Consider the following 26,510-nt stretch of genomic DNA (forward strand, 5'->3'; position numbering starts at 1 on the left):
GGATAGTCAAATACCCGCGGTTCGAATTGCATCGAAAAACGAAAAGCCGGGTTTAACGACCGAAAAGATTGTCGCGCATCTACCGAAAACGATGCGCACGAGAGCTGCGGCGCTTGTGAGCAAATTGGAAGAAAGACCGGACGTGATTTCATGGGATCAAGATGGACGTGTTAAGATCGAGGGGCGAGCTATACCGAATTCGAACATATCGGATTTGGTGAGCAATGCGATGAGGGAAAGGAAACATTTCAATCCTGCGGGTTCCAGAGATTTCTTTCGTGTGATGAGGGATATGAACGTACCGAAGGATATTGTACGCAACAAAGGAGAAAGGGGGCAAATGGACGCGCTTAATTTGCAGAATGTGGTTCCTACCCCGGCCGAAGGGGAGTCCTTAACGGGTACTTATGATAATTATAAGAGAGGAAAAGGTTTAAAAGCGAAGAAAGCAAAACCGGAACGTTGGCTTAAATATTGATTTTGTAAAATTGTGTTGTTTCTTAATAAAATGTTTTGAAAAAAAAAGGATACACACGTCTCGTTATTTATTAAACATTTATTGCTTGAACATTTGCACACAACATTGATTAAGGCCTGAAGACGGCTGTTTTATCGTAACATTAAAATGATTGCTTACAAACTGCGACACTTTTGTGTCATTGAACGTAGTATTGTCCTGAGACAAATGCACGATTTTATTCATGCTCAAACCTCGTGCTCTACGATAAAAGTAAAATATACAATATTGTCCGCATACATCGGACCATGCACTTTGTAGTTTACGTGTATTGTGTTTAAAAGAATACTGATTTAGAAAGTTCCCAAAAGGATAGTGTTCCGGAGGTCGTCCATATCTGTGGAAGAATTCCTTTTCTTGCAATTCCGATGGAAAGTAAAAGGCCACCCAATGCGTTCCGGGTTTATCGCTAGGATCTGTATTCGCCACGAATCCGAACGGGTACTTTTCGATGGTTCGCGGTAATTGATCGCTTGCAAATACACCGCAAAATTGTTTTTTGGTGACGCAATTTTCTTGCAGGGCACGTTGTATTTGTGACGTATTCATTTAACCCGTGTAATCGTAGATGATGTTTCGGTCCGCGTCGATTTGGATCGTGTTTTCAAGTTCAGTATAACACACGAGATTAACAGCAGCAACCAGCCCGATGGTGAACTTGATGTAAAGTGCCAGATTTCCGCGTTGCACGGGGTTAAAATGATCGGATGATCCACACATGTCGCCACTTAAATCAAAAGCGTAAAAGCAAAATCCTTGATTGAAATCTTCGCGCGAAATGTCATTGCTGGTATTGAAGAACATTTTTCCCGTGCCAGAGAATAATGTAAAGTAGGCCTCGATAAATTTGGCGGCATTACCGTAGGCTAATTGTAACGGCACTTCTTCGCCGTTTACGGATACGCTGAGAAACGATGCATTGAAATGTTGAAAATTGAACGGATTTTCCACGTTTGCGCTTGAATGCGGCACTCGCGACCATCCCAACGATGAGCGATTTTTGCACCAGACCGTTGAAAATGTTATCTTTGTGCAGAGATGGATTTCCGCCGGGAATGATAAAACTTTTACAATCCACGCAACGAATGGGATAGATGGCGGGTCCCTTTTTCAGGGCGAGTTCGTGGACGATGGTAATGTCCGGATTGACTTTGACTTCGTATCTTGAGATAAACGTCGGTGATGACCAGTTTAGAAGTATCATCGGCAGCGGCCATGATACAAAATTCTTTAGAATTTCGATTCAGAACGACTTTGAGATCGACATAGCTCAAGAGAAGCCGTTCCGAGAAAAAGATATCGCTGAATATAGGACCCACCATTTCGATTGTTTTACTTGCCGAATTGAATCTGTATCGTGCTTTAAGGCCCAGGTTGACGTTGTCGTTGTCGTTTGCCAGAGTGGGGTTGTGTGAGTTCATTCTACCCGCGGTATCTTTGTAGAACAGGGCCGAAGTGAGTTGCGAATTTTTGGCGGCGGGACCGTAATTGAGCAAGGTCTCGATGTACGCTCGATAGCCATACATGCCCGCAGCTTGGGTGATTTGTTTCTCTTTCAGAAAGACGTCCACTTGCTTGAGTAAGCTGTGCAGGAAATTATTGATGACCCCCACCTGTGTATCATTGGCGAGATTTCCACCATTTGCAGTGGTTACTTTCGCCCTCACTACGAGCATCGTTCTGGCCAGATCAATGTAGTCTTCGGTACCCGGGCACATGAACGTAATGGGACCACCGTCAGCCACGCTGGACACGGGTTGATGATCGATCCATAGTCCTTTCTCAAGGCTAGTTTGCATGAGAGGCACGGAAAATAAATCCAATTCAGGTTTGGTGCATTCTTGCGAAAACGGGTGCACAAAGTTCATCATATTTAACCAAATATATCGAGAGGTGTTCTTCGTTTCTTAGTCGAACGAATTATGGCGGTAGATGGTGATGTCCTCCTCTTTTTAGATGTTCTACGTCTTTTCTTGGTCGTTTTATTGGACTTTCGTTTCGTGGCTGTTTTTCGTTTTTTCGTGGCTGTTTTTCGTTTTTTCGTGGGTCGTTTTCGACTTACTGACCATTTTCGACTCATTGATCGTTTACGTTTTTTACCACGTCCTGTTTGTTTACCACCCACGATGTTCCGAATGGCTTGATTTGCTGCCGTGTGTACCGCTTCTCGTGCGCGATCTTTCGCGGCCTCTTTAAATGATTTTCCACTAATAACATCACCTAAAACGTGTGCTCCGGAGCTTAGGGCAATTTTTCCAAGAGATTTCCCCGCCCTTTTCGCTAAAGGCATGGCTAATCTTCCGAGCCCCCGAAATAACCCGCCTAAGCCATAACCCATCTGGCCATGACCCAATTGCCAAGCGGCGCCGTGAAAAACGGGCATGACGTGCCCGCCTTGTTGGTCTGCGTAATATTGTACGTATGCGTCTTTCATGATTTAAAAAAACTCGCGACGTTTAAAGTGCAGTGTCACTATCACCTTCTCGTACTCAAATGGTACGGGGTCGCCCGTGTCCGTCCTTAAAAGTATTTCCACGTTTTCAAAGGCTTTCTTTTGCACCGGTACGTACTGAATGTTCGTGTACGTGGTACTAATGATGTCTCCATATTTTCCTCCCACCGGAACGGTGCGGAGTAAGGGTGCGCTGGTGTCACCCACGACTTGCTGTTGCACAATATCACAATACACGTAAATGGTTGTGAAAGGAATTATGCTTGCGGCATGCGGACTTTCTTCGGTCTTTTTGATGATACGGTCCGTCCCAGCATATCCCAAGATATCACGTATTAAATCGGCGTAATAGATGGTGCATTTCGACTTCAAGTGGGTTGTTATTTTTCCGCTGTGAGCATTGTAACTTAAGTAAATTCTGGTGTCGTTACCAATCTCGTCCTTTAAGCTTTTATTCATACTTTTGACAAGGTCCTCCATTGTTTGAAAATATCCGTATTGTAAAGTTGCTCCCGTTTGAAAACTGCCATCGCCAAGATAAAAATATATGCTACGAATGGCCGACCAATGATTCGGTATGGTGTACCACGTGTTTGAATGAGACATGGAATACAAGCCAACTTCCCAACGACCATTCAATTCGATAGTTTCGGGCAATTTTACACGATAACCGGTTGTTTTGTTATCGGGAAAAATGTCCAAGGACGCGATGCTCGGTAGCGTGATATAAAAATGCTCTTCACCGCTCATGATGAGAATCAAAGTATAAATAAAAGACATATGACGTAAACGAGTGTTTAAATCTTTTTCATGTCGGACGCAGATACCCACGAGTTAAATTTGGCCGGGTAACCTAACCATTTCACACAGTACTGTACATTATCGCCTCGTCCACGTTTTTTCAAAATTTCTTCCACTTGGTACACGTCGTCCTGTTTAACGACTTTTTGCAATTCCATTTCGTAAAACGTCTCTTTCAGTTCTTCACCGTCCTAGTCTTTGAGTTTATACACGGGCGGCGTGTGTGGTATTTGTTTGCTGATGGTGAAAATCTCTTTGGTGAAATTAGGCAAGTACCCTTTTTCAAAGGTGCGTTTGGTTTTGCTAATTCTGACTTGATCGCCAACGTTAAATTTATACTTGACATGTTTCACTTCATGATGATCGGCGTACAAGGTGTGCCACACTTCTTTCTCGTTTTCGACTGATGGACGCTATAATTGTAAGAGTGGACTACATCCGGTAAGGCGTCAATATAGCGATGACTTGCTTCGTGCCCTCTATTGTAAAATAACGATTGCTAACCTGTTGGGACGTACTCGCGCCGTCGTTTACTTCATCATTCGTTCTTTTCTCTCCACGGCCATGCTGCTGTTGTCGTGTCGACAGCATGATTCGCCTCTATATCCTCGCACGCTTGCCATAACCATTCATCATCGTTCCAATCGTTTAAAAACTCTTGAATTCGTTCAAAAGTCCACGAGTCCGTGAGATTCGCCGTCAACTCTTGTTGTTCGGACATTATAATCGCGATCTTTCTCTCGCATACTAAACGTTGCTCATGTTCGTTCAAAACATATAAATTCTCCAATGCTGTTAACTCATCCACGGTTTGACATTCGGTAATTTTTCGTACAATATCCATCCTGACAATCCGAAGCGTTTTTACTCGTAAAATGAACACAAAGTAAAACGATATTCACATTTTATAGATTTTGCCCACGGACGCACACGCCATCTCGTGGTAATCACGCCCATTAAATACGCGTGGAAACGCATAGTTAATTTTCGCGCCTCTTTTCAATTGAAAGGCCTCTTCACGATTGAACGTATAAGCAAAAGAGTTAACCTATATTATATTTTTACATCCTGCGAGAAAAAAAATGAACACAAAACACACATACAAGGAGCGGGAAGCCTTGAGAGGCAAACGAAATCGAAAAAAAAAGGAAAAAGAGCTAGCAAACCTACGCAAATTCTATGCATTTGTACAAGAAAACCGCCCGGCAATCATCGTCGAGTTTGAGAGAAGAAAAACGCAAAGAGATAGTAGCAATTAACGATGTGGAAAATGCCGAAAGAAATGGTAGCACCGCTATAGAAAACGCCGTCCAAGAACCCGTCGCGCCTGCACCCGTAAACCTGGACGACCTTTTTCTCGAAGGACTAAATTATGACGTCCCTTTATTTTCCGGGGAATTGCTCGAGGAGCTTTCCTTTGATATTGACGAATTCCTCGATGAAATTAACGTTTTAACAAACAATTGACACACAAATTTAATTTTAATTATATATATATATACTTTTTTTCTTTATTAATACACATTGAATTGAAATTGAAATTATTAAATGATAATAGGAAAATAAGAAATGTACATACAAACAACTTTTTAAAATATGTCAATAATATTGTTCCCTTTTATCTCTTTCGCTGAACTTTGTATTTTGTCTCTGAACGCCTGTTTTTATACCAATTCGTCACCTCCTCTCTCGTCAACTTCAATAGACCACTTTGGCGGTTGTTTCTGTAAGTGGAAACACGTGCTCACTAATTGGTTTTTTGAGACAAACATGTCCGAAGGTTATATAAAACAAGTATAGAATGGTCGCAACTAAGAGGTGCGCTTGGGGTAGATGTAATAGTGATTCTCGCTACCCTGAGCGACTGAAACGAGAAGGCAAAGCTGCATGATGTGTTTTTCCTGCGTTTTCCTGGCGCTAAATACCACAACGAAAGGCAGGAACGTTGGATTCGTGCGTGCTGACAGAGGCGACGCATTTAAATGCAAATATCACAGCTTCATATGCAGCCTTCATTTCGTTGGAAAAAACGCTGATAAGCTGCCTCGTTTCAGACTGTCAATATCCGCTTCATAGACACTGCATCCAGAGTAGGTTAATGATTTTCTTTGACTTCTCTCTTTTGTCTTTAAAAGATCCACCATTTCAATGTCTACTAACAAAATTATATAGATTAAGTCATTATGGTTGCAGTGCTAGACAAACAATACTGTCATATTATATATTTATACCTGGTTTAGAAAATGCCTCATTTTCAGTTATTTCCATGTCATTGTCAGGGTGTTGTTTTGACCGTTCTTTCTCCTTATCTACATATGCCAAACAGTACGTCAGACGCATACAGTGCATTTAGTAAAGACGTAGCAATTTAATGCAAACTCTTATCTTAATTTAATGTTGAATACCTTCACATGAAAATGGTGTTGCTTTCTCTAGCTTTTCACCTCCTTCCATTCCGCTTTGTTCTTTCTCCTCTACTTCTGTAGCCATCTTTTTACCTATCAATAGATATAATTAATGAGAATATAAACTTTATAAAATGAGTATATGTCACACTCAATACTGAAATACCTGCAGGTTTGCAATAGCATTGCAAGGTTTCCAACATGTGAGGAATAATTTCATTGGCCCAAAAACGTTCCAGCTTTGCCCAAGTCTACTGAACAAACAGGGGATCATAGGGTAATCGGTGACAGAAAGTTCCCTTTCGTGTCCACACTACCAGGTCAGACTCTGTTAATTCAGCGACATACATTAAGATCTAAATTTGGAAGAAATACTTGGAATTTTCTTGGAGGGAAAATTTTTCATTTTCCCACCTACCACCAATCTCAGGTGTTAGGAATGCTTCTTTTGGATCCATATCCAGATGTGACCAGGGACACTTGTACTCGACCACTACGCTTTTGCACTGCGGTGTACACTTGCAGCTGGTAAGGTAATCTGGGCTTTCACCAAGATAAGGTTTTGTCTTGGATATCATAAAGCCCTGGGTAACCAGACTTAGTTGATGGTGTTTGTTTGATTGTAGGTTGTAGTATGCTTTTCTCGCACTGTTTTCGTACGTTAGGCCCCAGTCTAATGGAGTTTTAGGATCTTCAGTTATCTTTCTTATGAGCAAACAGGCAAACACAATATGCATTTGAATTTCACAATATATATGAATTTGTCAAATAGACCAAAGGGTGGCGAATGCTTAAAATCGTTAAAAACCGCGATTTTAAAAGGATCAGGCAGTTAAACATCATAAATGTTTAAACGACGATCTAAACTTAACTTCTCTTCGCCATCGCTGACTGAGTTAAGCAAGGGAAGACGCAATTCTTCAGCGGCACACGCAATGACCTCGTGTCCGGGTTTCAGGTGACTGTTCACGCTAATACCTGGATTTTGTAAAAAGACTTTGCGATCTGCTACCTTCATAGCTTTGAATTTAGCTTTAGTCAAATTAGTTGCCATTTTGACAACGGTTTCTTGAAGTTAACGAGCGAATTTTCGGCTAAATACGCGGAGCTTTTACATATTATTTTTGTTTCATTCAGCCATGTTTGTCTCGAAAAACCAATTAGTGAGCACGTGTTTCCACTTACGGAAACAACCGCCAAAGTGGTCTATTGCACGGCCAAACGATTTCGTGTCCATGTTGAGGGATAGCCATTCGTTCTTTTAAATACTTCCCAAAGAACACTCACTTCCTCGTACGTGAAACGATGTCTTCTGACACGTCGCCTGAATTGTAATCGTCTCCTCGCTAAATATTGCATACACACCAACACTTTTGCCGCATTCTTTTCTAACTCTCGTTTTGAAATGATTCTTTTCAAATTCACCAAAATATTACAGTAGCCACCATTATCTCTTCACTCCCCATCTTTACTTACTTTGCGTATACGTACGCGACCATCTTTGCGTACGATCGATCTCGGTCCGACCTACGTAGGTTAACCGCGGTTTTTGTTAGGTTATTTCTGGACAGTACTGCGTCTGCATATGTACGTTGCTAATAATTACACAACCCGCCTTTTCTTCTGTTCCTATAATATCTGCATGGATATTCACCTGCCGCAGTTCGTTAAGTATTAATTTTGAAATCAAAAAATCAGATAGACAAAAGTTAAGTAGCTACCCCAGGGTCTACAATTTCAAAACGTGATAGCAACGTCGTAAAACCACTTCCTACCAAAGTGAGTGAGAAGGAATTAATCCCTGTATAATTATTCGCCATAGCATGAAAGTTTTTGCATTTTAAAGTTTTGAAATTGCCCGAATGTCCAACTCATATCGTGCAAATTTATACCAGTTCAGATTTAAGTAAACATTATTAAATCAGATATATAGTTTGCAGCTGCAGGGAAAACCTGAAAAAGCGTATTCATTTAGCATCTTTATATGCAGAGCCAAGAGACTTTTTACCACGGCGCTATATCTGATACGTATGACCTTAACGGTTATATTTTACAAACCAAATGAGAATTATTTATTTGCCTGAGAGTTGACAATTGCACCATTGTGCTGTTTATGAGTTTAAGAGTGAGGAGTTCGCAACTAATTTTGATAATAATTTTTTAAGTATTAAGTCCGACGATTAAAGGAGAATCTATACTGCTTTCCACAGCAATAACTTTTTAGGCTGCAATGGCTGGTAATAACCAAATAATTGTGTCTTAAAAGAAACCAGTCAATAACCGCATTATTTCATCGCTTGGAATTGAATTAGATTCTAATTGGCGCTTATACACGCATTAACGTTCCCGCGCCCCTTGTTGTAAACCTTCGAAGACTAATTGAGATTTTATTTAAAAACCTAACTTTTCATTTAGTTTAAATTTGGCTAAATTTGAAGCGCATCGTCCTGGTTAAAAGACAAAATTTTATCACACAAAGTCATGTCAGAATCAGGTCCATGCACTGATGGTGCACAATCCATAGTTTTCTTTACTTGCATGGTAAATTCACCGGTTCGTGTGTCAAAAATACTTCTTCTAAATGTGGAAGTGATGTTAGGAGGAAGAGAGGATGAAAACATACGATCTCAGATCAAACTGGGAATGGTGCGAAAATTGCATTTTACGCGATAGAACATATGCCTGAAACTAGAAGAAAGCGTCAAAACCGATTAATCTATTGCACTGGTTAAATTAGGTTTCCAAAACTTTCCGTGTTTTTGAACACAATGCTGACAATACCCGGAATATAAAATATTTTAAACTGATGTAGTTAGCTGTAAACGGGCGTATAACCGGACAGGTTGTGGAATTGCGACACAAGCGGAATGATGAGTTTAACGAGAGATTAACAATGAACTCATAATGGACATGACGAAACCAAACATCGCCAAACATTTTTCAAAACTGAGTGTTGAAAAAATGCATGAATTACGGTATGTAACCAAACCTATGCATGCAATCGCACCGATGGGAGTAAAAACAGAGATAACTGTTTACGGTATTAGAACAGTGAGCACGAGTGTTCGGTTCAAACTAGAGATAGAAGTTGTAATCAAGCGAAAACAAACCACGCAGCCTGATTCGATAGTACGTATGAAAAGAAGCCACTTTCCTTTTGGATCCAGCTACGGCAGTTGAGGAGCATGGCCGCCTTAGAATTGATATGATATTTATCCAATTCATGTTGTCTATTATCCAATTCATTGGCTCTTGATGTAACGCAAAGATACATTTCATTGCCTATATTACTCTAGACTACAAGTGGGCGAAAATTGTTTTTACGCCAACATAGGTGAAATTTCTCTTGGTGAACGAACCACTTTAGCGATGAGCAATTCTCTTTTAACTTCAATATAAATTATGCCTGTACTGCATCAGTTCAGGTTGTCGACGATGATGAGCTCATAGATCGATTTATCGACATATGTCGATTTATGAACTTCGAGAAACATTTTTAACCCTTGTGAAAATAAATTAATTGATACGCGTGGGCGAAACAGGGTGTCTCAAAAAAACTCGCAACACTTAAATATGCAAGAACATTAATACAGCTCTAAAGCGCAATAGATAAGCACCTCTGGGAATTGAATATAATTCTTAATCCTTCATTTAAAATGCTAAAAGTCATTTTAACTGAACTATGGTGCAAACCCAAACAATATTAGTATTCTTGCACATTTAAGTGTTGCGTTTTTTTGAGACACCCTGTACGTTTCTGATACGCCTATGGCTATAAGATGGAAATACATTTTGAGAAAGTGTTAATAATTTATATTACCAATTTATACTGCATTGTTTGCATTTCAAATATTTATAGATTACTTGAAGAGGGTGCAAAATCTTTTGTGCGTGATATGTTTTTGGTACACTACACTTAACTCTAAGGTTTACCTAAAAGGATGAGTACAGCTGTTAAAACTGCAATTTTTTACTTGGAAATCTTTAAATGGGCAAATAAAAGAGTGGAAATATCGATAATTTCTTACTACATTAGTCAGCTAAAGTCCGTTATAAATTTTGTGCATCTTAAATAAGCTCACTGTTGTCAAGGAGCAGTGGCGTTGCTAGCTAGCTTACTAATTGGGGGAGGTCATATTCAATTGCTGCCGCAGCGAGCGAGCCTGAAGCAAAAGAGTCAGGCAGATCAAAATATGTCTTTAACGCATTGCATGGCAGTACCAGTGGCAGGGACGGTTAGCATATTTTATATATTTTTTGGGGAGAGGGCTGAATTTAAAAAGTTGATTAAAATAAAATGGATTAAAAGCCATCATAAATATAAAAATTTGCGAACCACTACCACACAAAATGCAACCCAGAAATGTCAATGCAATCCATATAGCCAATACTCCGGGTTCGGCACACCGAGAAAAATTGAGTAGTTACTTTCACGGGCGAGCAGCAATTTGTCAACTTTATTTCTACATGTTTGTATACATTAATTCGTCATGTATTTTGGGGGGTCATAACATTCCATGTTTTTTATATTAGAATAAATTTCCTTTGGCGCATTGTATTAGGTTGCCAGTAGATTCTGAATATAAACGATACATAATACTTTTCATCACAACAAAGCTAGACATCGGGTGAAACCTCAAACTATGGTCTGCCACCTTGGTCTTGAATATTCAACGAACTTATTATTCTTTTAGAGATTCCTAATGTTGCAAACGCAAGAGATGTACTTCAGGATAACGAATTGGGCATAATAATGTTTATGATCTAGCGATCCTGCGAAAAGGCGCGGAAAATCTAATAAAGCAGGCGACATAACAACACGTGAATGCGCCACTGGTCAGCGGAAAAATAGCAACTGATAATGGAATTTTGCAATACGCTTTCTATGAAACCACGTAAATATAGTATCAAAATTTTCTTCAGAACGAAGGGATGATTCGGTTGGAATCTACACACATAACCCGTAATGAAAACCATATTATTCTAGAGATCTATATCTGGCAACGTCAATGAACCATCTTAAGAAACATTCACCGTCTATCGTATCGACACCATCAACGCCCAAGGTAGTTTTGCCAGTACATGTTCACCCATTCTCCCGGGATCCGGTTATTGCAACAGGGGAAATTTAAAACGAGAAACCAGGAACCCGAGAAGCATTCAAGTAAATTATAGAATAGCCTATTGAAAATATCTCGTCAGGATTCAATCATCTTTTACCGAAGTTACATCTATTTTTATCAACAGCGTTTCTTATAGAAATAACCCTTCCTCGCCCATTACTAGAAACTTATTTTAACCCTCAATCCAACATGCACAAAGCTGTATCTCAAATTTAAATCTGATACAAAATGAATGCGGTTGTGTTTTCAGAAGGACGCTCTAATTCGTCTCATTCCAATATTATCTTTATAGTTATTTCAAATTGAAGCAATTTCCGCTGTCTTTCGATCATGCCAGTCTAGTTGGTCTTTAAAAAAGTAATTGAAGTATCAACGGGGCTAGAATGCACAACGGATTAAATAACGGTTTTTTGGCAAACGTCAAAACGACAGTTTTAATAATGTCACGGGTTATGGCTTAAATTTGACTAACTTTGAAGCGCATCATCCTTGTTAAATAACAAAATTTATTACACAATTCCAGGCACTGATGTTGCGCAATCCAGAGCTGTCTTTAATTGCATGGCAAATTCACCGTTTCGTGTGTCAAACATACTTCTCCTAATTTTAAATGTAGATTTGAAAACATACGAACTCAGATCAAACTGGGAATGCTCCAAAAATTGCAACCCGCGTCGTCGGTCAATACCATTTTGCAGTTTTTATAGCATGATTGCCGTAGGTGACTGTTTCAACTTTAATTTTGCCTGAATATTATGGTACACTGTCTTGCACTTGCTTTTTGGAAGAATGTTAAGCAAGGATTTGATGAGCTATTAAACAGCCTATATATGCCTTTAAAAAACTGTATAATAATGTGATAATACATACCTGCACATCCTCTTCCGTTTATATAAATTCCGTTCTCGCACATACAGACGTAAGATCCTGGAGTGTTGTTGCATGACTTCAAGAAACCAGTAAGATTCATGCATGGAGATGATAAACATTCATCAATATCTAAACAAAATATAAAAATTAAAAGTGTTCAGTCATTTTGCTTATCTAATAAAAAAATAATGGCATACAGAGGACCAATGTCAAACTAGATTTACCCGTTTGATTAGCGGGTAGGACCAGTTTTATCCGGTATGACCACTTTGCATGTAAATCTCACACTGTTTGTAGCTATATGCATGTGGCAATGACGCCTTTAAGAAAGAGCTGTTTTAATTTATGTGTTGTGTTTAGAGAAGACAGAAGATGTAGCGTTGTAGGCATGCATATATAAGTTATGCTGTTATATATCTGATTGGTGGGTTATGTATTGAAAAGTAGATCATGCAGTATCAAATTAACGAAATCGTGCATGATATTACAGTAAGTTAATTGTGTCGCTTAAACTCTATATGATTGACTATCTATTATAAACACTGATAAGCGGGCGTGTTGCGTTAGTAGATAAAAACACAAGCCAAAGCCGAGGCCTTGTTGTATCAGTAAATGCAAACGCAAGCTGAGTGCGAGGCCGTGTTGTATTAGTAGATATAAACACAAGCCAAAGCCGAGGCCTTGTTGTATCAGTAAATGCAAACGCAAGCTGAGTGCGAGGCCGTGTTGTATTAGTAGATATAAACACAAGCCTAAGCCGAGACCTTGTTGTATCATAAGATATACACAAAAGCCAAAACCAAGGCCATGTTGTGTCAGAAAATGCAAACTCGAGCTGAAAGCGAGGCCGATGTGTTGTATTAGATTTAAACATGCGCGGAAAACGAGTGTTTTTATCTCTTATGAGACACGGTGGCGAATATTTTATTGTGATAAAACATTGTTTAGGAGTTAAGTAGAGCAATATTGTGAGGAAATTCAAAGTTGAAGTCAACAAAAATCAAGCAAATCTGAATTCGCAGTTATACGAAATTAAATACATTTCATTTTGAAATTCCTTCATGGATTTTTAATGAGTTTAACAAAAATGGTTCTACGGATTACGAATTTGCCGGGCAAAATCTAGAAAAAGAATAATGAATAAATAAATTAAAGTTTTCTTCAGGTGTCTTTCACTACAAAAAATTCTGCTATCCTGCAAGTGTAATTGACAATAATTTAGTAAATACCTGTGCAAGACTCTCCATCATATTTAGAGCCATTATCACAATGACATTTATCAGTACCATTAATATTCAAACAGTAGCCGTGACGACATGAAATATTTTGGCATCCACCTTATAAAATATAATTCAGAAATAATATCAAATTTTAGTTCGTATACAAACGCATCATTACCAATCAATTTGTCATTATTGTTCACATAAAATATTTCACTAATTGACTGCATAGCAGCATTAACTTCAAATATTGATGCTCGAGGGTATTTATTCCGCAAATATATTTATTACACCATGGTATTCCGACAGAACAATGCGAAAACTAAAACTTTCAAAGTATGTTATAGACGGCGGATGTTGGATGGTGTTTTTTGATATGCCCTTGCGCCGATATTTGCCCGAGAAATGAAACTTCCAGTTGATCACTTCTGATCTCAATAAGAACCTCTGCAATTAACTGGCATTTCGCGTACGACAATTTTAATGGGAAACTTTGTAGTGTTTTAGACATGTGATGACGAGCATGGTATGTTATTATGCAAAGACTTAACGAATATGAATGACTATTACATCCAGAAGCAAATGTAAGCAAACGAGAATGGAATGTGGGTGCTTCATATGATTTTGATCACATTTCATAATATTTTCAAACGAATACGGCCCAACGCTTTCAGAGAAAGTTTCTTTGCCGAGCTGACTCGAGCTATTTTCCTAAGTCTCATATACAACTTTAATCTCCCTTTCCATACCGGTGTACTTGATTTTGTATTTGGATATAGCCTTATCAATTTGTACAGTTATACATCCTTGGGCTATTCTTTTAACATCGGGTGAGAGGCATATTTTTTAAAGAACCGAACGGGAAAATAAATTAGCATGTACTGCATATTATTTTGACAATTCATTTAAACTTTGACGCCGTAAATTTTTACTAAAAGCAAAGGTTTTTGACCACCTTTTTAACGTTACAATAAGACTACAAATTATCAATCTTATACCCCCAATTATAACTCCGATTGATATACGTCCCTGATAACACAATTGCTTTAACTTGGAAAAGGGCTTTCGTGAAAACAAATGTCAAACTTGAGTGGACCGCTTAAAAAATTCAAGACATAATACTTGACACTTTTGCACCGTTTTGTTGTTTTATAAAGCCTTAAAGATTACATTTTTGCCAGAACTGCATGCATGAGATTGTTAGTGTTCCTAAATGAGAAAACTACCCGCTTCTTTGTTTTGGCAAATGCAAATGCGAATATGGTTTGACTGGGGGCCACCCTATTCTAGTATTTATCGCATTATCCGTAAATTATTAGAATTTTTACGTTATGTTTCTTGAGCGCGGAATATAGTAGACCAGGGTTTAAGGCCCTGTCCAAACGTATCCGGATAAATTTGAAAACGGATAAAAAATTTATCCAATACGGACTAGCAAACCAAAGTTCGCGGGTTCGATTCCCACCGTTGTGAAGGTAATTTTTCAGCTTACCTGGTTAGTGACTCAGAGTAGCCTCATCACATTATTCATTTCAAATATTTATCCGCTTTCAAAAAATCTGCGTCCACACGTTGTCGTTTTTGAACCGTTTTCAGCGTCAACACGAAAACGTGAAAACGATTTGAAAACGCTAACATCGCTTACTGAGCATGCTCCTAAGAGCGAAACATGTGCCCGCAATCTTCCACCCTTCTGGAATAACTATTTCCTGTAACAGGCACTTGTTCGCCCTGGTGTAATAAAAAAACGTCGAGATTTTACCTGACATCTTTGGTTGAGGCGTTTTGAGACTTTTTTTTAAGTCGGCAATGAGAGAAGCTGAATTATATTTCTGCGACGGCCACCGGATGTCAGTTTCTCTTCCGGTGGATATTTTATGAGTTTAGTTGTTGCCATCACGACTCAGCGCCAACCTGTAATTGGCTATTTTACCGTCGTCTCTAAAACGTGGCGCAAACAAGCTTTAAAACCCGACTACAATTGGCAACTAAGCCTGCAAGTTCGAAACCAAAGCCAATGAAGTGGACAGAAGACCACGATTTATTGTTAATGAGAGAAATGATGGTTAGTGATCTTTTTCTTTACAAGAAGAGGAGCCTAATAGAGGCGAAGTCTGGTATTCCATCGTTGAAAATCTAAACCGAATCGACAACCCTGCATTTGGATTGAAAGATAACAGAAGTGTGCGGACCGATGGAACCTATTAAAGACTTGATACAAAAAGAAAACCAGGAACGAGGAAGCTGCCAGTGGTATTGATGTTGATGACCTTACAGAGAGAGAAAGTATGATCGAAGAGTTGTGTGCTAAAGAAGACATCCAGTTTTGGTGATGTCGACACAGCTCTTAACCGAAAAGAAAGAGAAAATGCGAAAGACAAAACGAAGAAACGCACGACTGAGGATGCGGATTCTAGACCGAAAAAACACGTAGGTGAAGCTGCGAACTGATCGAATACCTTAAACAAAGACCGAGCACAGACAGCGAACTTCGTCGAGAGGAAATAGCGCTAAATAGAGCGAGCAGGAAATCCAAAAGCAATCAGCATCACAAACAGGAGAACAACAGTTAGAAATGATGCGAATGATGCAAGATCGACACAAAAAATTATGGAAAGCAAGCACTGGTGCCTCAACAACATCAGCAAATGTCGATGGCATTTTTGTCATCAATGCAAAAGTTTATGGAGAAATTGTAAGATATTCTATTTCCCGATACGACTGTAGTATACGCACATGTGATTTTTATACTTATATCGTTGAGTTGCTTTACTGTAATTGTTTTAGAATAGTTCTATCGATTAAAGACAATTTTTAACCAAAGATTTTAATATTTTTTAATTTATCATTGAATGCATAGAATGCCACACGGCTAGATCTCTGAAACAGCCCATTGCTTGATCTCTGAATCAGTTACATATGTCAAGGGCCAAATATATGACCAATAATTTCGTTTCGTAATGCAACGCATGCACTGACACTTCAAGGATGAACTCTTTTGTGACCATTGTAAACGTCTCGCTGATGTTTGTCATGTCAACAAATTGGTCTCACAGTTCCGTTTATGAAGCCAAAAAATTTTCTAGCGGGGCCCCTTTTTCGTGAATGGCTTCTGCATACATCTGAAGATTTTCAAGACTTAGAACGTGTAGGGTCCATTCAATTACTCTATGTCCGTGATTGTCGTATATAAAATCAGTAACCAAATTTGATACCATGCACATCTCCGGAACCGATCGGCCAAAGCGTTGAATAATATCGGAGTATCGACTTGGATATGCGAGGTGGTTCAAGAGCGTACACAGTCCTTCGAGTCCAGAACAAGTTGTTCTTTGTGGGTACTTAATTACATCCGGAATTTGTAGAGTTTTCTGAAGAAATACGAGGTCGCACTTTTGTACTCTAAATTCTGCTAAACATTCGGCTTCGTTCATGTCATCCAGACAAAAAGGCGAATAATTACTGTTTGGAAACTCTGGATTCCTTGAATCGTACACTAAGTGCAATGAAATAAACTCTTCTTGCAGTCAGAACACTTTCTTCAAACAGTACTAAACAAAACTCTCTAATTTCTCGAAACGAAGACACCTCCCGTCGCTGCAATTTGCTTAAATTCTTTGAAATTCATAGGAAACGGTATACAAGTTTCCAGGCTTTTTGCAACAGTCACGTGGCCGTTAGCGCGAAAAACTCGTCACTTGCTAAAGCCTCCGACTGAAGATGACTGGCTGGAATAAAGAGTACAGACCTATGCATAGTGTCGACACCAAGCTTTGGTCGTGTTGTGTGAAATTAATCATAATAGGGTTAATCATTAATAACAATATATTTTTGTGAGATATATTGCGGAATAGTAGCATATGTGGTTCGCTGACATGGAATCTTACGTGACTTTCCTAAGAACGAGGAATGTTACAGATAATATTTATATAGGTTCATGAGTGGTATCGGCTGTTGCATTATAAAAAGGCTTATTTTTTGACGTTGGTAACGTTTCGTGATATTTCATGCTGGTTTTGCTCGAATGAGAGTTTTTATTGCATGCATATGTGGCCGTATTGTTTTTCCCTCTTGTATTTTCCATTTATATCTTGCTCATTCTGTTGAGAAGAAGGAAGTAAATAAAGTTTGACTGAATAATTAAGTTGCGAAAACAGTGTCTTTTGTGGCGCAGCTCTGATTGAATTAATCCGCGGTGCCTAAACAATTCCGCATAATTTTTTGTAATGTTCAAAAGGGCAAACATGCATGCAACAACATTGCAAGCCATATCTCGATTGTATCATAAAAACTGCATTGTCAGATGCTTGGCCTTAGACAAGGAGCTATGGCTCAAATTCATTATAATAAATCTAAATTGTCGGATATCCGTTACCGTGTATATAAACAAAAACCAAAATAAATTGAGGGGCTTTCATTAAATAAAAGCTAATATGCATGAAACTGCAAAATTATGCGTGTGTGAGAGCGAGGAAATTATTTTCTTTCGACGGAAGATTTATTCAAATTTCTTTTGGGTAGTTTCCTTACCGAAAAGCGAATTCAAGAAGTGAACCTTACACTAACATTTACCAGAATGTACGAACTTACCTTCAGGTTGTCGATCTTTGTCTACGACGAGAAGCTTTATCCCGACGAAGCCTTTTGGTAACGGAATATAACGAGATATATCTTTGCTGGTGACATTCATTTTTATGACAATGGGTGAACTTCTTTCTTTCCAGTAAAGAAAATCTCCAACAACGTCCACTGACATCCGTCCACTAAGAACAGCTGAACCATAATTAGTTGTTTGATTGATGTTACGGCCATCGTAATCCATTTCAATTATGGCATTAACTGTTCCCCATCCCTCGTACGCGTACACTCGCTTCCTGTTTTTATCCAGAGCAAGATAGTCTGCATCATTCCCATATATTTGTTTTTCCTTGTTGGTAGCCAAGTGTCTTCGCATTACCTGTCCTCCATTATACCGAATCCAAAATAGATATCTACAGTGAACAACAATACAAAATTGTAATTATTATAAAAACTGGCTCAAAGTTAGCTATATAATCAGGGATATTGCGATTTAGGGAAACAGAGTGATGACAACGGCTACAAATACAATAAATAATTTAATTATTGAAAGACATAGGCCTGTACACCAAAACTCATTGAGTTGGATATCTCAATCTTCTCATAACGTTTCTATATGCCGGTATTTTCAGTCGAATACGATTGAGCTTGATTTTCTACAACAGCTGTCACAGATGTAAATGCAATGGGAGGATGCAAATCTATACAGTGTGGCAATGTTAGTAAAGATATTTGGCTATGGACCCTAGCTCGTAATAATTGGTTATCCATCGCGTTAACTCCGGGCAAACAAAATTCTGTTGCTGATAAACTTTCACGAGAATTTAATGCGGTATTAGAATGGACGTTACATCCATCTGTATTTAACACGATCGCCGAACACTTTAATCAATTCGATGTTGATCTCTCTGCCCGCCGGATAAACAACCAAATTGACGTTTATATTTCGTGTAAACAAGACCCAAATGAATTTTCAGTGAGTTGGGTAAAGTTCGCTAACAGTTAGGCTTTTTTACTTCCTTTTTCCTTAGTTACTAGACGCCTACAGAAAGTACTAGAAGAAAAAATGACCATGATCATTGCGGTTCCAATTTGGACGACTCATGTATGGTTTAAGGCCCGTTTATACACGAGCGATTTTTATGGCGATTTTTACAGTGATTTGGGCGGCAATTTTTTTGGCGAATTAAATTCGCAGGTGTAAACTACGTGCAATTTAATGGCGACAACGCCGCGATTTTGTCGCCGAAATATCGCATCTCTTCGGTTTTGCTCGAATATTAGCGCGATTTTCCCGCAAATTTCTGGAGAAAATGGTGGACAAAAAACACACAAAAAAACATAAAAAAGAAAACATGGTCTGTCGGTGAAGAAAAACTTCTTATAAGATGCTGGGCAGAGCATGAGTGCCTATTCAACACGAGTTGCACTGATTATAAGCGCCAAGACAAGAAAAGCCTAGAAACGATAATAAAGGCTATTGAAGAGGAATATGGCAATACCTTCGTAGGTATTTAGGGGATTCAACTTCTTACTGCACGTCTCGCATCTAGCTCTTTCGTTTTATAATACAAGACTTATTTCACTTCCAGTCGTTAAATCTTAGATTATTTTGTTTAATTGTTATATATGCAATGTACATGCAATCAAAATAGTAATAGTTACATACATAAGGAAGTACATTGTCCTTTTAGATTTAACCTTATTTAACTAAAATGAGGAATCTACGAACTCACTTTGGAAAAGAGTCAAGTGGTGCAGGTTCTAATGAGCTCTACATCCCTACTTGGAGGTTTTATGAGCAACTTCAGTTTTTAAGGGATAGTATAACACCTGTAAAAACAAAACCAACACCTGGAGTCCTTACTGAAGCAGATTGTATGACAATTGATTCTGATGATGATGGAAATGACTACATTGTCCTGGATCCACCACCAACAAAAGAAAGAATCTAGTTGAGGAGGATGGAGATTTAATATTTGGCAAACATGTCTGCCATTCATTAAGAGATGTAAAAGATAAGCAAAAGAAGGAGTTGGTAAAGTTGAAAATACAACAGATGCTGTATGAAGCACAATATGGCAACAAGACACAACAAGAAAATGGTATAAGTATGAGTAATTCTTGGGAAAACACATGCCCATGGCTTTTCTAAGCAATGAAAACAGTTGAATGTTCTTTTATTGAACCATAATGTTTAAAAAACAACTATGAATTATGAATTGTTGATATACACAATAAATTTTCAGTGTTCAAAACCTACATACAATTGGAAATTTATTCTTAATAATGTATTAAATATCAAACATTGTTCACATAACATGAAAATATGTAACATAAATTATATATATATATATATATATATATTTATATATATATATATATATATATATATATATATATATATATACAATTTATGTTACATATTTTCATGTTATGTAAATATTTTGACAATAAATTAATTTTGTAATTACAATGATGTGTATTACAATGATGTCCCACCAGGGGGTGCAGGAGGAGCATTATTATTGCATTATATAGTACTTGTGAGTGAGAGTCTAGGATCGAAAATTGTTGTGAATGATTGTGTCACTTTCATGAAGCCAGTTTTATACCAGAAGAACCTTTCATTGCCAGGAAACCTGTCTAGCACCATTAACATATTCTGACAGAAGATCCCTGACCATACTAGCATGTCTTGTGTGATTCATGCCTGGCGCTACTAAGGATTCCAAATTACCTTCCAGAGATCCTTTAGGAATGTAAACTGATGGCCACTTTCGAATCAAAAAGTTATGCAATGCAATACATGCATGGATAATGGCAATCGCATTTTCGGGTTTGACAGAAAGTGTGATATGGAATACTCGAAATTTTGAAGAGAGAATGCCAAATGCATTCTCACTTACTCTTCTTGCACGAGATAATCTGTATTTAAAGATTCTCTGTTCTTCACTCAATCCTCTCTTGGGTATGGCTTCATAAAATTTGGTGTTACACTAAAGGCATCATCACAAACAAAATAGTGTGGTAAAACTGGGCACCAGCCATCTACAATCATTGACTCAGTTGCTGGAAGGGGCTTCGATTCTGGAATGTTGAGCTTATTAGACTGCAGTGCTTTATATAAGATCGTGTTTCGCAAAACACCTCCATCACTAATACGGCCTTGGCATCCAACATCCGCAAAAATAAACTCGGAATTTGGACCCACCACTGCCATTAGCACAAGGCTATAGTAGCCCTTCTAGTTAAAGTAGTCTGAGCCACTATTTGGAGGATGTAGGATTCTAACATGTTTTCCATCTATTGCCCCCAAACAATTTGGTAACTGCCATCTCCAATGAAAAAGTCTGCTTATTTCCAACCATTCATTAGCTGTTCTTGGGCATGACACAAACTCACGAAGAACAATAGAAAGGGCTTTGCAAACTTTTGGAATGATAAGGGACAATGTTCCTTTGTTAATTCGGAACTGGTACTGTAAACTAGTGTAGGACTCCCCTGTTGCTAAAAACCGAAGTGTTACTGCAAGTTGTTCACTTGGTGATATAGCATCTCTCATGTAACTGTATACTGCAAGTATCCTTTTTCTTCAAAAGAGGATGTAACTTCTCTACTAACTGCTCAAACGTATCAAGGTTCAACCGCAAATAGTTCAAGAATGCTCAGAGTCACTCTTAAGATCCTTTAATAAACAGTGAAATGCTCCAAGTGTTTTCCTCGTGGCTATCCAACTCTTTATCCAAACAGTTCTTCGTTTTCTCTTCCTTACTCGTCCACGAGCAATTTGGACTGCAGCGATAGATAAACTGACAGCCTCAACTACTTCGTCCACTTCCTCCATATCAAGTTATTTCAGACATATTTGAACCTTACATCATTTTTTGCACTTTACATTTCATTTTGAAACATCGATGATTTGTTTTGGTTTTTAATTTATAACAATTTTCACAAATGCGCAATGCGCATATTTCAACAAAACACCGCTGCCCGCTATCAGAAATTGCATAAATTTACATGTGAGATTGTAACAAAATCGCCATTAAATTGCACGTAATTGCACGCAGTTTACACGTGAGACTTTTTATTTTATTAATCGGTCATCCCAGGAGCTTCAAAGTGACCAAGAATGTTCTCTCCAACACTCTAAACGGAAAAACTCACCATCTCAGCCCAAAGTTAATCATAATGGAAAGCAAACTATCAGAAATAACATCCTTGAGTTTTAGCGTTCCTGAAAGTGTTGCCGAGGTCATTATTTATGGAGCGACTCACAAACAATAAACTGAAGTAAATTACGTAGTACCGGCGAAAACACTCCCCGAGCGGGGAATGAGACGGGGGGAAAAAGTTCGAAAACACATGCACGAAGCGAGAACGAAGCGAGAACGCATATGTAGTAGCTATCGACCTTATGTAAATTGTTTTTATTATTATATTATTTTGAATTGTGATTGTGATTGTGTTGTGAAGACCCGTTTCCAACATAAGTGGCGTCCCCGGGTGGGCTGATTCAGTCCAGAAATCATGGAATCAATCGAAAGTTTGAGTAAAAATATCGAGACAAAACTCAAACTCATCAGCTTTACGCAAGAGCAAGCGGAGAAATCAGTCGGAACAAACAATGTTTTGGCCATCGGGCGACAGATTAAAACCTTAACAACGAAGGTTAGTGAGATACATGAAATCAAAGTTAAAATTCAAGAGCTAAAACTTGAAAATGGGGACAAGATAGAAGATATACAAACATGAAACACTGAGTTAGAAAACAAATTATTCACTGTTGAAGCACAAATTGCTGACATGGACATGTCCTTAAAAAGGATCAATCAGAAGGCGGTCGAAGCCGAGCAGTTTAAAGAGGAAGAAATGGCTGCACAGTCTCGACAAAGGAAATTTGAAGATGAACTAAAGCTCGAAAAAGCTAAGCTAGAACAAAGAATAGAGTATGAGAAAAGGCTAGAAGAGAATCGAAGTGCATCAAACCCAGACGGAACAAAGACAACCAAACTACCAAAGCTTGTAATATCTAAATTCAATGGTAACTACACAGACTGGACGAGATTTTGGGAACAATACGAAGCAAGTATCGGTGGTACCGACATTTCGAGTGTGACGAAATTTTCATATCTAAAAGTTGATGGATTACCGCTGACCACAGAGGGGTTTGAGAGAGCAAGAAATATTCTGAAAACTAAATATGGCAAAGAAAGTGAAATTGTAAATGCCTATGTCAACAACATCATGTCACTTGAACCTGTCCATAGCACAAATCCAACCAAGGTTTCCATATTCTATGAAATATTACTAACAAACAAACAAGCACTAGAAACTTTGGGCCGCTTGGTGAAGTAAATGGTTATGTACGAATGACATTGGATAAGCTGGAAGGTATTCGAGGAGATCTGGTGCGTACAGACGACGACTGGCAAAGCTGGAAGTTTCCTCAGCTCATCGAAGCATTGCGAAAGTAGACAGAACGAAATCAACCAAGAAATGAGGACAGAAACGAGAGAAAACCAAAGGATCCTAGAAACCGAAGCTTCCACGCAAGGGACAAAGACGTACAACCAAGACCCTGTGTTTATTGCAACAGTACCCAGCACAAGTCAGTGAAATGCGACAAAGTTACTACCACTGCTGAACGAAAGAAACTTCTATCATCAAAGAAACTGTGCTTTAACTGCACCGGCACAAGCCATAGAGCCTCAGAGTGTCGCTGTCCATCCTCCTGTCAAATATGTCGTAAGAAACACCATACTTCTATCTGTGAGGAAAAAACAGAACAAATGCTAGTGGCAAACGGTGACAGTTCGGTTGTATATCCTGTTGTTGTAGTCAAGGTAAATGGGATACATTGTCGTGCACTGTTAGATACCGGGCGGGCAGTTCTTATGCATCAGCCGCCTTATTGGAACGCATCAAAACTCGGCCAATACGAAAGGAAGTCCGTCAAATCGAGATGATGATGAAGACCACCAGACAAGAAATAGAAGAACATCAAGTTAATGTAACAAGCCTATCAGGTGAATTCACTCTGAGATCTGAGGTAACCAAGGTGAATCGTGGGGTGTTACTTACTGTGGACAACCCGAATTATCCTGAACTGATAAAGCGGTACGATCATCTAAACGGGGTGAACATGAACGATACAGATACCAAAAGGGAACTATGATCAGAACTCCGTTCCTATGATCAGAACTCCGTTCACATCATCCCCCTTTTGGCCTTTCGGATCATAACGGTGTCATTCTTCGACCCACGGTACGATCCACCAACGCCAACTCCAGCAGAAAAACCATAATAAAACGAGACACTCGCCAAAGTAGGAAGCACGAACTCGGCAGGTACTTAAATTCCATCGATTGGTCGATCCTGGGGAAGGTCGAAACCTGTGAAGCCAAATCACAATTTCTCGTTGATTTAATAACTATTGGCATCGATACAATTATGCCCCAAAAGCAAGTAAAACTTCATGTAAACGATCCTCCATGGGTTACTTCTGATTTTAAAGAACTAGTAAAAACTCGTCAGCATGCCTTCTCAAATGGTGAGTCCGAAACGTATCATTATTACCGAAACCTTGTCAATCGGGAAAGGAAAATCCTTCGAAACAGATACTTCGCAGCCAAGGTCCAGCATCTTAAGAACACTAGACCAAGCCAGTGGTGGAACGCAATCAAACGTATTGCAGGGATGACAACACCTTGCGGCTTTGAGACCTTATGTTCTCAAATACAAATCCCAGGTATTGACTCATCCTCGCCTCAGGAAATTGCCAGCATGATAAATAAAGCCTTTCTTGAACCGATGCAAACTTACCAAAGTGTAGATACCTTCGAATCAAGTTTGGATCTAACTCAAATCTCGGTTGCGGCTGTTTCATCTGTCATGCGGGATCTACCCCATAAAGGACCTGGACCTGATGGGATTCCAAACTGGGTTCTAAATGAATACGCCGTAATACTTTCCGACCCTATTTGCCACGTTATAAACTGTTCCTTTGCTGACCAATATCTTCCCTCATCTTGGAAATTAGCTAATGTCATCCCAGTACCAAAACAAAGCCCGGTCGAGGATGTGAACAATCACCTTAGACCAATTTTCCTAACGCAAATTATTTCCAAAGTCGCCGAGGAGTTTGTTGTGGAATTGTATATCGCACCTGCGATCCTGGATATTATCGATCCCTGTCAGTTCGGAGCCATAGCGAAGTCCTCGACAGCGCATGCCCTTATTTCCATGATACACCACTGGGCTCAAGCAACGGACGCTACAGGAGCTGCAGTCAGAGTAGTTCTGTTTGACTACAAAAAAGCGTTCGATTTAATCGATCACCAAATCCTTCAACAAAAGATCTTTAGTTTAAACATCCCCCGGAGGATTGCGCGGTGGGTAGCCGACTTCTTAACGAATCGTAAACAACGTGTTAAACTCTCACACGATTATTTTTCTGAATGGGGAGATGTCCCCTCTGGTGTTCCGCAAGGGACAAAATTAGGGCCGTGGCTGTTCCTACTTATGATCAACGACTTAAAGATCCAAAATGTCAGTAGCTGGAAATTCGTTGATGATACAACTGTATCGGAAATTGTCCAGAGTGCAGCTAATAGCCAGGTCCAAAATTCAGTCACGTCTGTCGAAAAGTTGTCCGCTGAAAATAAACTTCAGTTGAATGCTAAGAAATGTAAAGAACTTATTATCGACTTCAAACATTCTAAACACATTTTTGACCCTTTAACAGTGAATGGCCGACCACTTATGGTTGTTAAACATGCAAAGATCCTAGGTCTAAACATTTCATCTGACCTCCAGTGGAGCATCCACATTGACGAAACAGTGAAAAAAGCTAACAAACGTATGTATTTCTTAATACTGCTGAAGCGTTCTGGAGTGCCAGCTGTGGAAATCCGAAATTTTTTCACCACTTGTATTAGACCCTTGTTAGAATACTGCTCACAAGTGTTCCATCATTCCCTCCCAAAATACCTGTGTGATGACTTAGAAAATGTTCAGAAAAGAGCACTTGCTATCATCTCACCAAGCCAACCATACGAATCTAACTTGGAGACGTTTAACCTATCTTCTCTAAAAGATAGACGTTCTCAGCTATGCGAAAGGTGGTTCTCGTCTATCATGAATCTGAATCAACTGTACACCAATTACGCAATTCAGTTATTACAGCTGCAATGTAATTGTTTTTAATAAACTATCTATCTATCTATCTACCCGTGCACCTGATCTTAGGAATTACTGAATACACCAAGATTAAAACGAAGACAACACCTAAACTTGGAGAACCCGGAGAACCAATTGCAGAGCTGACACAGCAAGGGTGGACTATCATGTCACCGGGCAAGAAAGCTGACCTGACCAAGATGCTCTTAACCCAAACAACGTCCTTAGACTACGAGAATTTGTGTCGACTCGACGTGCTTGGCCTGGAGGACCACCCAACTGGTGATCAATTCAGTGTCTACCAAGAATTTAAAGAGCAATTAGTGAGAAGTCCAATTGGATGGTATGAAACAGGGCTCCTTT

The 26,510-nt window shown here is 39.0% G+C and overlaps 1 protein-coding gene across 1 annotated transcript in view; it reads right to left on the bottom strand.

The window, feature by feature from the left end:
• The window catches only part of LOC114533516 (scavenger receptor cysteine-rich type 1 protein M130-like), a 31,612-nt gene extending 13,270 nt beyond the window's left edge, over positions 1–18,342 (bottom strand). The window contains exons 1-3 of the mRNA XM_028555049.1: positions 17,979–18,342; positions 13,398–13,505; positions 12,169–12,297 (exon numbers count right to left, since the gene is read on the bottom strand). Coding sequence (XP_028410850.1) covers positions 12,169–12,297; positions 13,398–13,505; positions 17,979–18,342 — 601 coding nt within the window. The remainder of the gene's footprint in view (positions 1–12,168; positions 12,298–13,397; positions 13,506–17,978) is intronic.
• Positions 18,343–26,510: the final 8,168 nt, after the last annotated feature.

This window comes from Dendronephthya gigantea, unplaced genomic scaffold (genome assembly GCF_004324835.1).
Source record: "Dendronephthya gigantea isolate DGI-Jeju-01 unplaced genomic scaffold, DenGig_1.0 000002F, whole genome shotgun sequence".
NCBI classification, from domain to species: Eukaryota; Metazoa; Cnidaria; class Anthozoa; order Malacalcyonacea; family Nephtheidae; genus Dendronephthya; species Dendronephthya gigantea.